We start from the raw sequence: 17506 nt of genomic DNA, 5'->3' as shown, positions 1-17506 counted from the left end.
ATTTTTCTTATGCTCCCTCATAAGGAACTTTAGCTCTCCTAAGGGAGCAGCAGGTAGGTTAAGAATTGTTGTCATGCCGGGCGGTGGTGGCGCATGCCTTTAATCCCAGCACTTGGGAGGCAGAGGCAGGCGGATTTCTGAGTTCGAGGCCAGCCTGGTCTACAAAGTGAGTGCCAGGACAGCCAGGGCTACACAGAGAAACCCTGTCTCGAAAAAACCAAAAAAAAAACCAAAAAAAAAAAAAATTGTCATATTTTCCTTGCAGATGGCAGATTAGAAAACTGAGTTGGGAGACTTTCCTAAGTATATATCGTTTCTTTTAGATTGGTAGGGCTATTAATCTGCTCAGGTAGCCAGAACAGAATACAGATTGGTAGTTTGAAAAGCAGAAATATTTTTTAACTTTGGAAGCTGGAAGGCTGAGCTCAGTCCCCATGATCCATTGTGGAGAAGAATCTGCCTTGTAAGTGGCTGCTGTCTTGCTCTGCTCATTTGGCCTTTATTTTGTGTGTTTGCAGTAGCAGAGCTCTACCCTTTTGATCTCATGTAACCTTAGTTTCTTCCTTAAAAAGCTCATCTTCAAGTACTTCTCTGTGTGGTATGTTACATGAAGGGTAAGGACTGTGAATTAGGAGAGCAGGGACATAATAAAACCCATAGCATTGGCTGGCAGGAAGAAACAGCTTAGTTTAACATTTTAAAAATAGTGGCTAAGCCGGGTGTGGTGGCGCACGCCTTTAATCTCAGCACTCGGGAGGCAGAGGCAGGCGGATTTCTGAGTTCGAGCCAGCCTGGTCTACAAAGTGAGTTCCAGGACAGCCAGAGCTATACAGAGACCCTGTCTTGAAAAACAAACAAAGAACAACAACAACAAAATATATATAGAGGCTAAAACATAGGCAAAACACAACAGAGGTTTATATTTGTTTTTCTTTTTTCCCATGGGAAGCAGCTTTTATTGACTTGTCTCCAGAAACCACAAAAGCTATGTGCTTTCAGTTATGCCCCATACCTCCAAGCTACCTCCAGGGCTTTACTTGGAAATGGAATACAAAATGCCTATTTCAAGGCCCAAGTCTTCCTTGTACAGATTAACTTAGAAACCTGAACAAAGGGACCTTTAATGGTGTATCAATCTTGTGGTTTATAAGTAAAGGTTATCTACCCAAAGTGCGGGTTAAATAGTAAATTTTCCTTTGAAATGGAAAGATGAACACTAAACATACTTGCACTAAGACTAGCAAGTACTGTTATAAGAGAGTTGAGATCATGAAGGGAAAGTGATTCATAAACGTTCTTGCTGCTTTGAAAGTATGGATAAGAGTTGCAGGGAATTAAGCAATACTCAAGTGTCAAGTTCTAAACATCAAAGGAACTCACACAATATCTACTCACTGATAAGTGGATATTAGCCCAAAACTTAGGATACCCAAGATATAAGATACAATTTGCTAAACGCATGAAACTCAAGAAGAATGAAGACCAAAGTGGGGACACTGTGCCCCTTATTAGAATTGGGAACAAAACACCCATGGAAGGAGTTACAGAGACAAAGTTTGGAGCTGTGACGAAAGAATGGACCATCTAGACACTGCCATATCCAGAGATCCACCCCATAATCAGCTTCCAAATGCTGACTGACACCATTGCATACACTAGCAAGATTTTGCTGAAAGGTCCCAGATATAGCTGTCTCTTGTGAGACTAAGCCGGGGCCTAGCAAACACAGAAGTGGATGCTCACAGTCGGCTATTGGATGGATCACAGGGCCCCCAATGGAGGAGCTAGAGAAATACCCAAGGAGCTAAAGGGATCTGCAATCCTATAGGTGGAACAACATTATGAACTAACCAGTACCCGGGAGCTCTTGACTATAGCTGCATATGTATCAAAAGATGGTCTAGTCGGCCATCACTGGAAAGAGAGGCCCTTTGGACACAACAAACTTTATATGCCCCAGTACAGGGGAACGCCAGGGCCAAAAAATGGGAATGGGTGGTTAGGGAAGTGGGGGGGAGGGTATGGGGGACTTTTGGGAGAGCATTGGAAATGTAATTGAGGAAAATACTTAATAAAAAAATGTTAAAAAAAAAAAAAAAAAAAAGAAGAGACCAGCATCATTGAGGTGACATCTTCTGGGAAGTGTTTTCTGAGAGCACAGAGGCTGTGTTCCAGAGATAGCCATGGTTGTATTTTGTGCTGTGGCTGGACATAGTAATGTGTAAGAGTTACCCAGGTGGTACTGGTTTTGAAGGCATGAAGGGGTCACGCAGAGCAGCTGAGACTCAGCATTGTGAGAGGCCATGGAAGGCCATTGGTGAAGGTGCAGCCTCAGTTGCAATTGATGACCCAGGACTGAAGGGGTCATGCAAAGGAGTTGAGGCTTGGCACCATGAAGAGAGCCTATGAGAGGCTATTGTTAAAGCTACAGTGGAAGACAACAGAATTTTGGAGATACCAGTACCATGAGATGACTACCAAGAATAGCAGCAGCAGTGGAATACAGGAGGCTGGAGCCTAGAAGACAACGTGTGTGCCTCAAAGGGTATGGCTGGAGAAGTGACCCTGATAGAACCTAGAGGGGAAACCCCCACTCAATTCCCGATTCTGCGTGCACCCAAAGAATCATGAGTAGACCGCCCTGATGTAATTACACAAGGTAGTTTAATGACAGAGCTCTGGACTGACATGCATCCCACACAGGAGATAATGGATGTCGGCCACAAGGCTCGAAAGCTAGGGGTTTTTATGGGGTAAGGGGCTTAGGGGTGTGGAATTCAGCATAGTGACTTATTGGCTTATTCAAACATCAGCAGAAAAATTACATGTACATGCAGGGTGTCAGAGTTCTGTGAGTTGTTGACTCAGTTTAGATAGCCCTGTTATGTCTTCACAGTCCTCTTTATCTTTAAGGTTAAGCTGTTCCCAGGAATGTTTTAACTACGGGGCATACCCGGGTTTGTTTTTCTTTTTTCTCAGCCCCAGGCAGCCTCTAGGCTTACAAACAACCAGCAATTTCTGAGTACTTTATATGACTTACAGGTCTTGAAATTTCATCTTTCTTTCAACCCAAGCCCTTGGAGGAGCCCAGAAGATCTTGAGTTGGATCCCAGACATTGGATTGTTGGAGATTGATTTTTGTGACTGTGCCCTGATATTTTTCCCTCTTGAGTGAAGTTTTTTAGTGAAGTCCACAGTTAAGAGACTGAATTTTAAAATAGTTTGAATTTTAAAAGATACTGGATATTTTAAAAGGATTGAACTTTTAATATGTAAAGACTGTGGGACTTTTAAAGTTGGTTAGATCTTGGGGATGAATAAAAAACTAAGGGTTGAGGCTTACTAGTGATGTGTTTGTGCGTCAAGTTGACAAGGGGTCAATTGTACTGGCTAGTGTTGTGTCAACTTGACACGGGCTGGAGTTATCACAGAGAAAGGAGCTTCAGTTGGGAAAATGCCTCCACGAGATCCACCTGTAAGGCATTTCCTCAGTGATCAAGGGGAAAAGGCCCCTTGTGGGTGGTGCCATCTCTGGGCTGGTAGTCTTGGGTTCTATAAGAGAGCAGGCTGAGCAAGCCAGGCGAGGCAAGCCAGTAAAGAACATCCCTCCATGGCTTCTGCATCAGCTCCTGCTTTCTGACCTACTTGAGTTCCAGTCCTGACTTCCTTTGGTGATGAACAACAGTATGGGAGTGTAAGTCGAATAAACTCTTTCCTTCCCAAATTACTTCTTGGTCATGATGTTTTGTCCAGGAATAGAAACCCTGAATAAGATAATGTGTATGTGGAGACAAATAGTATGTCGCATAGGTTATTCAACCCATGATGCCAGAAAAATTTGCTGTTCATTTGGGCGGATGGGTTGAATGTTATGCTTTATGCAAAATGAATTTTTGGCAATTGAGACCTATTTGCAAAATTGAAAATGACATTTTCATGAGTTGAGGTCATGGAATTTTTTTTTTAAATATTTTTATTACATATTTTCCTCAATTACATTTCCAATACTATCCCAAAAGTCCCCCATAGCGCCCCCCACTTCCCTACCCACCCATTCCCATTCTTTTGGCCCTGGCATTCCCCTATATTGGGGCATATAAAGTTTGCAAGTCCAATGGGCCTCTCTTTCCATTGATGGCCGACTAGGCCATCTTTCGATACATATGCAGCTAGAGACAAGAGCTCCAGGGTTCTGGTTAGTACATCATGTTGTTCCAACAATAGGGTTGCAGATCCCTTTAGCTCCTTGGGTACTTTCTCTAGCTTCTCCATTGGGAGCCCTGTGATACATCCAATAGCTGACTGTGAACATCCACTCCTGTGTTTGCTAGGCCCCGGCATCGTCTCACAAGAGACAGCTATATTTGGGTCCTTTCAGCAAAATCTTGCTAGTGTATGCAATGGTGTCAGCGTTTAGAAGCTGATTATGGGACGGATCCCTGGATACAGCAGTCTCTAAATGGTCCATCCTTTCATCACAGCTACGAACTTTGTCTCTGTAACTCCTTCCCTGGGTGTTTTGTTCCCAATTCTAAGAAGGGGCACAGTGTCCACACTTTGGTCTTCATTCTTCTTGAGTTTCATGCGTTTAGCAAATTGTATCTTATATCTTGGGTATCCTAAGTTTTGGGCTAATATCCACTTATCAATGAATACATATTGTGTGAGTTCTTTTGTGATTGTGTTACTTCACTCAAGATGATGCCCTCCAGGTCCATCCATTTGGCTAGGAATTTCATAAATTCATTCTTTTTAATAGCTGAGTAGTACTCCATTGTGTAAATGTACCATAATTTCTGTATCCATTCCTCTGTTGAGGGACATCTGGGTTCTTTCCAGCTTCTGGCTATTATAAATAGGGCTGCTATGAACATAGTGGAGCATGTGTCCTTTTTACCGGTTGGGACATCTTCTGGATATATGCCCAGGAGAGGTATTGCTGGATCCTCCGGTAGTACTATGTCCAATTTTCTGAGGAACCGCCAGACTGATTTCCAGAGTGGTTGTACAAGCTTGCAATCCCACCAACAATGGAGGAGTGTTCCTCTTTCTCCACATCCTCGCCAGCATCTGCTGTCACCTGAATTTTTGATCTTAGCCATTCTGACTGGTGTGAGGTGGAATCTCAGGGTTGTTTTGATTTGCATTTCCCTGATGATTAAGGATGTTGAACATTTTTTCAGGTGCTTCTCTGCCATTCGGTATTCCTCAGGTGAGAATTCTTTGTTCAGTTCTGAGCCCCATTTTTTAATGGGGTTATTTGACTTTCTGGAGTCCACCTTCTTGAGTTCTTTATATATATTGGATATTAGTCCCTTATCTGATTTAGGATAGGTGAAGATCCTTTCCCAATCTGTTGGTGGTTTTTTTGTCTTATTGATGGTGTCTTTAGCCTTGCAGAAGCTTTGTAGTTTCATGAGGTCCCACTTGTCAATTCTCGATCTTACAGCACAAGCCATTACTGTTCTATTCAGGAATTTTTCCCCTGTGCCATATCTTCAAGGCTTTTCCCCACTTTCTCCTCTATAAGTTTCAGTGTCTCTGGTTTTATGTGAAGTTCCTTGATCCACTTAGACTTGACCTTAGTACAAGGAGATAGGAATGGATCGATTCGCATTCTTCTACATGTTAACAACCAGTTGTGCCAGCACCATTTGTTGAAAATGCTGTCTTTCTTCCACTGGATGTTTTTAGCTCCCTTGTCGAAGATCAAGTGACCATAGGTGTGTGGGTTCATTTCTGGGTCTTCAATTCTATTCCATTGGTCTATTTGTCTGTCACTATACCAGTACCATGCAGTTTTTATCACAATTGCTCTGTAGTAGAGCTTTAGGTCCGGCATGGTGATTCCACCAGAGGTTCTTTTATCCTTGAGAAGAGTTTTTGCTATCCTAGGTTTTTTGTTATTCCAGATGAATTTGCAGATTGCACTTTCTAATTCGTTGAAGAATTGATTTGGAATTTTGATGGGGATTGCATTGAATCTGTAGATTGCTTTTGGCAAGATAGCCATTTTTACAATGTTGATCCTGCCAATCCATGAGCATGGGAGATCTTTCCATCTTCTGAGATCTTCTATAATTTCTTTCTTCAGAGACTTGAAGTTTTTATTATACAGATCTTTCACTTCCTTAGTTAGAGTCACGCCAAGATATTTTATATTATTTGTGACTATTGAGAAGGGTGTTGTTTCCCTAATTTCTTTCTCAGCCTGTTTATTCTTTGTGTAGAGAAAGGCCATTGATTTGTTTGAGTTAATTTTATATCCAGCTACTTCACCGAAGCTGTTTATCAGGCTTAGGAGTTCTCTGGTGGAATTTTTAGGGTCACTTATATATACTATCATATCATCTGCAAAAAGTGATATTTTGACTTCATCTTTTCCAATTTGTATCCCTTTGATCTCCTTTTGTTGTCGAATTGCTCTGGCTAGGACTTCAAGTACAATGTTGAATAGGTATGGAGAAAGTGGACAGCCTTGTCTAGTCCCTGATTTTAGAGGGATTGCTTCAAGCTTCTCACCATTTACTTTGATGTTGGCTACTGGTTTGCTGTAGATTGCTTTTATCATGTTTAGGTATGGGCCTTGAATTCCTGATCTTTCCAAGACTTTTATCATGAATGGGTGTTGGATCTTGTCAAATGCTTTTTCCGCATCTAACGAGATGACCATGTGGTTTTTGTCTTTGAGTTTGTTTATATACTGGATTACGTTGATGGATTTCCGTATATTGAACCATCCCTGCATCCCTGGGATGAAACCTACTTGGTCAGGATGGATGATTGTTTTGATGTGTTCTTGGATTCGGTTAGCAAGAACTTTATTGAGGATTTTTGCATCAATATTCATAAGGGATATTGGTCTGAAGTTTTCTATCTTTGTTGGGTCTTTTTGTGGTTTAGGTATCAGAGTAATTGTGGCTTCATAGAATGAGTTGGGTAGAGTACCTTCTGTTTCTATTTTGTGGAATAGTTTGTGAAGAACTGGGATTAGATCTTCTTTGAAGGTCTGATAGAACTCTGCACTAAACCCATCTGGTCCTGGGCTTTTTTTAGTTGGGAGACTATTAATGACTGCTTCTATTTCTTTGGGGGATATAGGGCTGTTTAGATCATTAACCTGATCTTGATTCAACTTTGGTACCTGGTATCTGTCTAGGAACTTCTCCATTTCATCCAGGTTCTCCAGTTTTGTTGAGTATAGCCTTTAGTAGAAGGATCTGATGGTGTTTTGGATGTCTTCAGGATCTGTTGTTATGTCTCCTTTTTCATTTCTGATTTTGTTAATTAGGATGCTTTCCCTGTGCCCTCTAGTGAGTCTGGCTAAGGGTTTATCTATCTTGTTGATTTTCTCAAAGAACCAGCTCCTTGATTGGTTGATTCTTTGAATAGTTTTTCTTGTTTCCACTTGGTTGATTTCACCCCTGAGTTTGATTATTTCCTGCCGTCTACTCCTCTTGGGTGAATTTGCTTCCTTTTGTTCTAGTGCTTTTAGGTGTGTTGTCAAGCTGCTAATGTGTGCTCTCTCTAGTTTCCTTTTGGAGGCACTCAGAGCTATGAGTTTTCCTCTTAGAAATGCTTTCATTGCGTCCCATAAGTTTGGGTATGTTGTGGCTTCATTTTCATTGAACTCTAAAAAGTCCTTAATATCTTTCTTTATTCCTTCCTTGACCAAGGTATCATTGAGAAGAGTGTTGTTCAGTTTCCACGTGAAGGTTGGCTTTCTATTATTTATTTTGTTATTGAAGATCAGCCTTAGGCCATGGTGATCTGATAGGATGCATGGGACAATTTCAATATTTTTATATCTGTTGAGGCCTGCTTTGTGACCAATTATGTGGTCAATTTTGGAGAAGGTACCATGAGGTGCTGAGAAGAAGGTATATCCTTTTGTTTTAGGATAGAATGTTCTGTAGATATCTGCCAGATCCATTTGATTCATAATTTCTCTTAGTTTCTCTGTGTCCCTGTTTAGTTTCTGTTTCCATGATCTGTCCATTCGTGAAAGTGGTGTGTTGAAGTCTCCCACTATTATTGTATGAGGTGCAATGTGTGCTTTGAGCTTTACTAAAGTTTCTTTAATGAATGTGGCTGCCTTTGTATTTGGAGCATAGATATTCAGGATTGATAGTTCCTCTTGGAGGATTTTACCTTTGATGAGTATGAAGTGTCCCTCCCTGTCTTTTTTAATGACTTTGGGTTGGAAGTCAATCTTATCAGATATTAGAATGGCTACTCCAGCTTGTTTCTTCATGCCATTTGCTTGGAAAATTGTTTTCCAGCCTTTCATTCTGAGGTAGTGTCTATCCTTTTCTCTCAGATGAGTTTCCTGTAAGCAGCAAAATGTTGGGTCTTGTTTGTGTAGCCAGTTTGTTAGTCTATGTCTTTTTATCGGGGAGTTGAGTCCATTGATATTAAGAGATATTAAGGAAAAGTAATTGTTGTTTCCTGTTATTTTTGTTGTTAAAGTTGGCATTCTGTTCTTGTGGCTGTCTTCTTTTAGGTTTGTTGAGGGATTACCTTCTTGTTGTTTCTAGGGCGTGGTTCCTGTCCTTGTATTGGTTTTTTTCTGTTATTATCCTTTGAAGGGCTGGATTCGTGGAGAGATAATGTGTGAATTTGGTTTTGTCGTGGAATACTTTGGTTTCTCCATCTATGTTAATTGAGAGTTTGGCTGGGTATAGTAGCCTGGGCTGGAATTTGTGTTCTTTTAGTGTCTGTATAACATCCATCCAGGATCTTCTGGCTTTCATAGTCTCTGGTGAAAAATCTGGTGTAATTCTGATAGGCTTGCCTTTATATGTTACTTGGCCTTTTTCTCTTACTGCTTTTAGTATTCTATCTTTATTTAGAGCATTTGTTGCTCTGATTATTATGTGTCGGGAGGTATTTCTTTTCTGGTCCAGTCTATTTGGAGTTCTGTAGGCTTCTTGTATATTCATGGGCATCTCTTTCTTTAGATTTGGGAAGTTTTCTTCTATAATTTTGTTGAAGATGTTTGCTGGTCCTTTGAGTTGAAAATCTTCATTCTCATCCACTCCTATTATCCGTAGGTTTGGTCTTCTCATTGCGTCCTGTATTTCTTGGATGTTTTGAGTTAGGATCTTTTTGCATTTTACATTTTCCTTGATTGTTGTGCCGATGTTCTCTATGGAATCTTCTGCACCTGAGATTCTCTCTTCCATCTCTTGTATTCTGTTGCTGATGCTGGTATCTATGGTTCCAGATTTCTTTCCTAGGGTTTCTATCTCCAGTGTTGCCTCATTTTGGGTTTTCTTTATTGTGTCTACTTCCCTTTTTAGGTCTAGTATGGTTTTGTTCATTTCCATCATCTGTTTGGATGTGTTTTCCTGTTTTTCTGTAAGGACTTCTACCTGTTTGATTATGTTATCGTGTTTTTCTTTAAGGATTTGTAACTCTTTAGCAGTGTTCTCCTGCAATTCTTTAAGGGATTTTTGTGCTTTCTCTTTATTGTCTTCTGCCTGTTTAGCAGTGTTCTCCTGCATTTCTTTAAGTGTGTTATTAAAGTCCTTCTTGAAGTTCTCTATCATCATCAGGAGATATGCTTTTAAATCCGTGTCTAGCTTTTCCGGTGTGTTGGGGTGCCCTGGACTGGGCGAAGTGGGGGTGCTGGGTTCTGATGATGGTGAGTGGTCTTGGTTTCTGTTAGTAAGATTATTACGTTTACCTTTCGCCATCTGGTAATCTCTGGGGTTAGTTGTTATCATTGTCACTGTTTAAAGATTGGAGCAGAAGCTGTGTTCCACTCACCAGCAGTCTCTAAATCCTGCGGCGGGGGTCGTGGGTAGCTGACGGTACCCCGGTGCTGGTCCAGCCGGAAGAGGCCTGTGGTCCTACACAGGCCGTTTTTCTGCTTCCCTAACTAATGCAGTCTCTGGTCCCGCGTGCAATTGGATTGGAGCAGAAGCTGTGTTCCACTCTCCAGAAGTCTTAAGATCCTGTGGTGGGTGTTGTGGGTAGCTGGTGAGTGTCAGCCGACCCTGCGCCCCAGCTGCCCTGGTGCTTTTCTGACCGGAAGAGGGTTGTGGCCCTATGTAGGCCGGATTTCTCTCTCCCCAACCAGAGCAGTCTCAGGTCCCGCGTGATTGGACTGGAACAGAAGCTGTGTTCCACTCACCAGCAGTCCCAAAATCCTGCGGCGGGGGTCGTGGGTAGCTGGCGGGTGTCAGGCAACCCTGCGCTCCCTCTATGGCGCTGATCTGGCCGGATGAGGCCTGTGGCCCTACTCAGGCCGATTTCTGCTTCCCTAACTAATGCAGTCTCAGGTCCCGCGCAATTGGATTGGAGCAGAAGCTGTGTTCCACTCACCAGCAGTCCCAAAATCCTGTGGTGGGGGTCGTGGGTAGCTGGCGGGTGTCAGGCAACCCTGTGCTCCCGCTACCCCGGCGCTGATCCAGCCGGATGAGGCCTGTGGTCCTACTCAGGCCGGTTTCTGCTTCCCTAACTAATGCAGTCTCAGGTCCTGCGCAATTGGATTGGAGCAGAAGCTGTGCTCCACTCACCAGAAGTCTTAAGATCCTGTGGCGGGTGTTGTGGGTAGCTGGCGAGTGTCAGCAGACCCTGCGCCCCAGCTGCCCCAGTGCTTTTCTGACAGGAAGAGGCTTGTGGCCCTATGTAGGCCGGATTTCTCTCTCCCCAACCAGAGCAGTCTCAGGTCCCGCGTGATTGGACTGGAACAGAAGCTGTGTTCCACTCACCAGCAGTCCCAAAATCCTGCGGCGGGGGTCGTGGGTAGCTGGCGGGTGTCAGGCAACCCTGCGCTCCCGCTACCCCGGCGCTGATCCGGCCGGATGAGGCCTGTGGCCCTACTCAGGCAGGTTTCTGCTTCCCTAACTAATGCAGTCTCAGGTCCCGCGCAATTGGATTGGAGCAGAAGCTGTGTTCCACTCACCAGCAGTCCCAAAATCCTGTGGCGGGGGTCGTGGGTAGCTGGCGGGTGTCAGGCAACCCTGCGCTCCCGCTACCCCGGCGCTGATCTGGCCGGATGAGGCCTGTGGCCCTACTCAGGCCGGTTTCTGCTTCCCTAACTAATGCAGTCTCAGGTCCCGCGCAATTGGATTGGAGCAGAAGCTGTGTTCCACTCACCAGCAGTCCCAAAATCCTGCGGCGGGGGTCGTGGGTAGCTGGCGGGTATCAGGCAACCCTGTGCTCCCGCTACCCCGGCGCTGATCCAGCCGGATGAGGCCTGTGCGAGGTCATGGAATTTTTAATAAAGGAACTGATTTTAAGACCAGTGACTCCTTTCCAGTCGGCCCCAGCACCAGGTCACCTGGGGCACGGAGTTGGCAGACACCCCCAAGGTCCATGGGATCTTAGGACCTCTGGTGAGTAGAATACAACTTCTGTCCCAATCCAATCCCGCGGGATCTGAGACAGCATTAATTGGGGAAGCAGAAAACCCAGACTGACCAGGGTCACAAGTCCCTTCCTGTCGTCCCCAGCACTGAGTCACCTTGGGCGCGGAGTCTGTGGACACCCCCAAAGTCCCCAGAGCACTCTCCATGGAATCTTAGGACCTCTGGTGAGTGGAACACAACTTCTGCCAGGAGGCGGTTCGAATGCCAGATATCTGGGCACCTTCCCTGCAAGAGGAGAGCTTGCCTGCAGAGAGTACTCTGACCACTGAAACTCAGGAGAGAGCTAGTCTCCCAGGTCTGCTGATAGAGACTAACAGAATCACGAGAGGAACAAGCTCTAACCAGAGACAACTATAACAACTGACTCCAGAGATTACCAGATGGCGAGAGGCAAACATAAGAATCTTACTAACAGAAGCCAAGACCACTCACCATCATCAGAACGCAGCATTCCCACCTCACCCAGTCCTGGGCACCCCACACACCCGAAAAGCTAGACCCAGATTTAAAAGCATAACTCATGATGATGGTAGAGACATCAAGAAGTACTTTAATAACTCACTTAAAGAAATATAGGAGAACACTGCTAAAGAGTTACAAGCCCTTAAAGAAAAACACGAAAACACAACCAAACAGGTAGAAGTCCTTAAAGAAAAACAGGAAAACACATCCAAACAGGTGATGGAAATGAACAAAACCATACTAGACCTAAACAGCAAAATAGACACAATAAAATCCAAAATGAGGCAACACTGGAGATAGAAACCCTAGGAAACAAATCTGGAAACATAGATGCAAGCATCAACAACAGAATACAAGAGATGGAAGAGAGAATCTCAGGTGCAGAAGATTCCATAGAGAACATCGGCACAACAATCAAAGAAAATGCAAAATGCAGAAAGATGGTAACTCAAAACATCCAGGAAATCCAGGACATCATGAGAAGACCAAACCTACGGATAACAGGAGCACAGAAGTGAATGCTCCCAGTCAGCTATTGGATGGATCACAGGGCCCCCAATGGAGGAGCTAGAGAAAGTACCCAAGGAGCTGGGGGAATCTGCAAGCCTATAGGTGGAACAATAATATGAACTAACCAGTATGCCCTGGAAAGTCGTGTTTCTAGCTGCATATGTATTAGAAGATGGCCTAGCCGGCCATCAGTGGAAAGAGAGGCCCATTGGTCATGCAAACTTTATATGCCTCAGTACACAGGAATGCTAGGGCCAATAAGTGGGAGTGGGTGGGTAGGGGAGTGGGGGGGAGGGTATGAGGGACTCTTGGAATAGCATTGGAAAAGTAAATGAGGAAAATACCTAATAAAAAAATTAAAAAAAAAAAAAACAAACCAAACGCCAGTGACATTGAACTTGATGCACATAAACTTCTTCCAGAGTGGTAGAATTCTGGCATTTCCTTTTTTCTGTCCTTGTAGAGAAACAAGACTTCTTACCTTGCAGGTAGTTCTGTGCTTCCGTTAGGTACTGGTCACCTTTTTCTTCTGGGTGGTTCCCAACACTACTTTTCTGTAATTCATGTAGTAAAATACCCTGACAAAAGCATTGTAAGGGAGAAAAGGTTTATTTGGGTATACAGTTCCAGAGGGAGCATCAGTCCAATCTTCTGTGCAGTGTAGGAAGCAGAGAACAGAAAATGGGGCCAGCATAAAATCTCAAAGCCCATCCCTAGTAGCAGTAATGTACTTTTGCCAGGTGCTACTTCCTTAGGTTTCCATAACCTTCCCAAACAATGTGACCAGCTGGCGCTTTTGTTTTCAAACTCATGAAATGATGGGAAATGCTTTGCATTCAAGTCACAGTGCCACTCCCTCTGAAATTGAGTCTCAGTCTTCCATATTCTTTGTGTCCCAGATATCCTCCTTGTCCTTGTGACAGTGGGCATTATTTGCATCTCAACAAAGAGCTGCTGAATTTAAGATCATAGAAGTGACAGTCTATGCCATCTGTGAAGAGGACAACCAGAGATTCACAAAGCTGTTCTGTAAGACAGACTAAATCATGCAGAAGGGACAGGTACAGTAAAGTAACAAGAGGAGCTAGATCTCAGGAAAAAATAATTGAAATTAACAAGGAGATGAGATTCATGAACAGAACAAGGATCAGGGTGGCCTAAATTCTAATATGTTTGGATTCATTGAAGGGGTGTTCCTGGTTCTGACTATCACTGAGTTTATTCTTGGAAATCTGGTGAATGGTTTCATTGTGTCAATCAATAGCAGCTATTGGTTCAAGAGCAAGAAGATTTCTTTGTCTAACTTCATCATTACCAGCTTGGCCCTCTTTAGGATCTTTCTGTTGTGGATTATCTTTATTGATAGTCTTGTAATAGTGTTCTCTTACCATACTCATGACTCAGGGATAATGATGCAACTAATTGATGTTTTCTGGACATTTACAAACAACTTCAGTATTTGGCTTATCTCCTGTCTCAGTGTTTTCTACTGCCTGAAAATAGCCAGTTTCTCCCACCCCTCATTCCTCTGGCTCAAATGGAGAGCTTCTAGAGTAGTTGTTGGGATGCTGTGGGGCGCACTGCTCTTATCCTGTGTCAGTACCATGTCTCTGATGAATGAATTTAAGATCTCTTCTGCCCTCACTGGAAGCAAAGACACACCAAATATGACTGAATACATCAGATTGAAGAGACAGGAATATAATCTGATGCATGTTCTTGGGAATCTGTGGAAGATTCCTTCCTTAATTGTTTCCCTGGTTGCCTACCTTCTGCTCCTTCTCTCTCTGGGGAAGCACACACAGCAGATGCAGCAATACAGTATTGACTCCAGAGATCAGAGTGCTGAGGCCCACAAAAGAGCCATGAGAATCATCTTTTCCTTTCTCTTATTCTTCCTAGTCTACTTTCTTTCCTTTATAATTTTGTCATCCAGTCGTTTCCTACCAGAAACCAGGATCGCCAGGATAATTGGAGTAGTAATTTCAATGTCATACCTTGTTGGTGATTCATTTATTCTCATAGTATGTAACAACAAGCTGAAGCATACATTTGTGACCATGCTCCCATGTGAGTGTGGTCATCTGAAACCTGGATCTAAGGGACCCTCTGCTTCATAAAACAGCAGAGGTTGTAGGATGGGAAATTCTTCAGCCTGGTTTAGATACGGAGCCCTTCTGACTTTCAGTGCATCAATCTATACCATTAATAGGAGAGATGCTGCCTGCTTTCCCCTGATTCTACCTGACTTAGAGGTAAAATCATGCTTCTTATGACCTCTCTCTATTTAATCACTTGGGACAGGCTCAACAGTCTTTGGGAAATGCCAATGTAGGAACACTCGCTATATGGATATGGAACTGTATTTTAATAACTGCTAGCTTAAGCAGAGCCAGTCTGTGTATTAGTTTTACCTGACATTTTATGATGGCAAAAGCATTTTTTTCCCTATAGATGTGGATTTGAATTTTAGTTCTTTAAACTTTCTATTTTTGTTCTTGGGTGAATCTTTTTGTGCTTTTTCCTCATCAAGATACACTTTGATGCTTAATTAATATTATTTAAAGAGAAGAATAGACATTGATTTACTTATTGTCATCAAATACCTTTGTCAAGTCAATGAGAATATTTAGTATCATGAAAAATTCTTTTAACTTTGTGAATATAGTCAGCTAGGACACATGACATTACTGAATGTGGATTTCTAATGTGACGAAATAATTGCCCTGGATTTTACATCCAACTACTTTGATGCGTAAGGGGAAATTTTGTAACCACAAATGATCTAAGCATAGATCCAGATTTATAAAGAAAACATGAAAGAGTGGGCGTTTTTCTTAGGTGAACCCCAAATGGACACAAATCCCTTTCTCTGTTGTGCCCCCCTCACCATGTCTCATGAAAAGTATGTCTCAAGGAGGGGATCGTTCCTCTAATTTAGTGTATTCGATTGAGTAAACAATCTCAAGTGTGAAGGGATGAAGGAGTGACAGTGACATGGTCAGAGTGCAATTGAAGAAAATGGGAGGCACACAAACTGGTTTGGATAGGCCATGGAGGGGAGGGAGGTGGGAAGAGCGAGGTGTGAGGAGCCCCATAATATTCTATCACTTCTATAAAGTAAACCTGCTGAGAAACTGAAATAGCCTCAGGCTAGAGCACTCTGGTTTGGGTTCGAAGTTCTTGGAGTCTGCCACAACATCCACTAGTCTTTCTGTCTTGGGGGAACAGATTCCAGATTCAATTAAGCTTGTTTGTAATTAGGCATTCCTAAGAAAATAAGAACAGGAGTGAAGAAATAGTAATTTAATCCTTGAAAGATTTGCATCTCAGTAAAAGCAGCTGCCTCTTAGACCAGAAATGGGGTTTGACATGCTGGAAAATAAAAAGGAGACTTCTTTCCAGGCTGCATCCTGTGTCTGCTTACTTATTTCAGTTTGTTTTCATCGGCACCAAACAAGGAAAGATGCTCTGGGAACTGTATGTATTTGTGTTTGCTGCCTCGGTTATTTTTAATTTTGTAGGAATCATTGCAAATCTATTTATTATAGTGATAATTATTAAGACTTGGGTCAAGAGTCACAGAATTGCCTCTCCGGATAGGATCCTGTTCAGCTTGGCCATCACTAGATTCCTGACTTTGGGGTTGTTTCTACTGAACAGTGTCTACATTGCTACAAATACTGGAAGGTCAGTCTACTTTTCCAAATTTTTTCTATTGTGTTGGAAGTTTCTGGATGCAAACAGTCTCTGGTTAGTGACCATTCTGAACAGCTTCTATTGTGTGAAGATTACTAATTTTCAACATCCAGTGTTTCTCCTGTTGAAACGGACTATCTCTATGAAGACCACCAGCCTGCTGTTGGCCTGTCTTCTGATTTCAGCCTTCACCACTCTCCTATATTATATGCTCTCACAGATATCACGTTTTCCTGGACACATAATTGGGAGAAATGACACGTCATTTGACCTCAGTGATGGCATCTTGACGTTAGTAGCCTCTTTGGTCCTGAACTCACTTCTACAGTTTATGCTCAATGTGACTTTTGCTTCCTTGTTAATACATTCCTTGAGAAGACATATACAGAAGATGCAGAGAAACAGAACCAGCTTTTGGAATCCCCAGACGGAGGCTCACATGGGTGCTATGAGGCTGATGATCTGCTTCCTCGTGCTCTACATTCCATATTCAATTGCTGCCCTGCTCTATCTTCCTTCCTATATGAGGAAGAATCTGAGAGCCCAGGCCGTTTGCATGATTATTACTGCTGCTTACCCTCCAGGACATTCTGTCCTCCTCATTATCACACATCATAAACTGAAAACTAAAGCAAAGAAGATTTTCTGTTTCTACAAGTAGCAGAATTTCTTTAGTAATTGACAGCATCAATTCATGGTTTAGTTGCATTAGAAATGTCTCAGTGATCTAAGGACTTAATTTTGTGATCTTGTATCTGGCATCCTGACCCTGAGACTAAATGCTTATATTTTGGTCAACACAGCATCTTTTGGCTAATATTTTAAAGTAAATCACATTCCATAAGAAATTGTTTAAGGGATTTACGTATTTTTCATGGTTATCACATTCCTAGACAATGGAAATCACCATACTGTTTCACTAGCTACTGAAGTACCAAGGGAAGTCCATGAATGAAGGCCACATTGTGATGTACTTGGTTAGCACAGATTAGAGAATTTGCCCTCAACTGAGCAAGATATCTCCATTAGCTAAGCTGTCACTGAGAGGAGATTGGCTTAAACTGTAACAATATAGCACAAAAAGAAAAGAAGGGGGTTTCAGAGAGAAATAAGGAGAAAAGTGTATTTTAGGCCTGCCAGATAAAGGATCCTGATGTTTGTTAAGTTACTACCATCAAGCAACCCAAGCTCTGAATTTTTGGCTTGATCTAGATAGGGTCAGAGTTGATAGGTCATAGGTAGAGATTGATAGTAAACAATCCAAATAAAATGGTTTAAACTCAAAGAATCTATCTTAATATCTAGAGAGGTAGCCCTAGAACAAAGCAAGTTCTGTTCAAATAGTGAGAGTAACACTGTGTGAGTGAAGATTTTCAGAGCATACCACCTATACCCTGTCATACAGAGTTCAGGGGAAGGCCAAGAGATATTGAACTGGTGTGCTGGACTTGGGCTTA

General features: G+C 42.7%; 2 protein-coding genes across 2 annotated transcripts; both read left to right on the top strand.

Moving 5' to 3' along the window:
- Window positions 1-13504: 13504 nt before the first annotated feature.
- Window positions 13505-14470, top strand: Tas2r3 (taste 2 receptor member 3). Its single transcript, XM_021164933.2, has one exon. It carries the CDS (start codon window positions 13520-13522, stop codon window positions 14468-14470), a length of 951 nt encoding a protein of 316 aa, XP_021020592.2. The 5' UTR covers window positions 13505-13519.
- A 1346-nt stretch (window positions 14471-15816) lies between these two features.
- Tas2r4 (taste 2 receptor member 4) lies at window positions 15817-16710 on the top strand. The gene has a single exon (XM_021165914.2). It carries the CDS (start codon window positions 15817-15819, stop codon window positions 16708-16710), a length of 894 nt encoding a protein of 297 aa, XP_021021573.1.
- The last annotated feature ends 796 nt before the right edge of the window (window positions 16711-17506 follow it).

The sequence above is a fragment of the Mus caroli genome, unplaced genomic scaffold, assembly GCF_978045245.1.
Source record: "Mus caroli unplaced genomic scaffold, Mus_caroli_1 scaffold_7, whole genome shotgun sequence".
NCBI lineage: Eukaryota > Metazoa > Chordata > Mammalia > Rodentia > Muridae > Mus > Mus caroli.
Note: the sequence above shows the minus strand (reverse complement) of the source record. Positions and strands in the feature narration are given on the sequence as shown.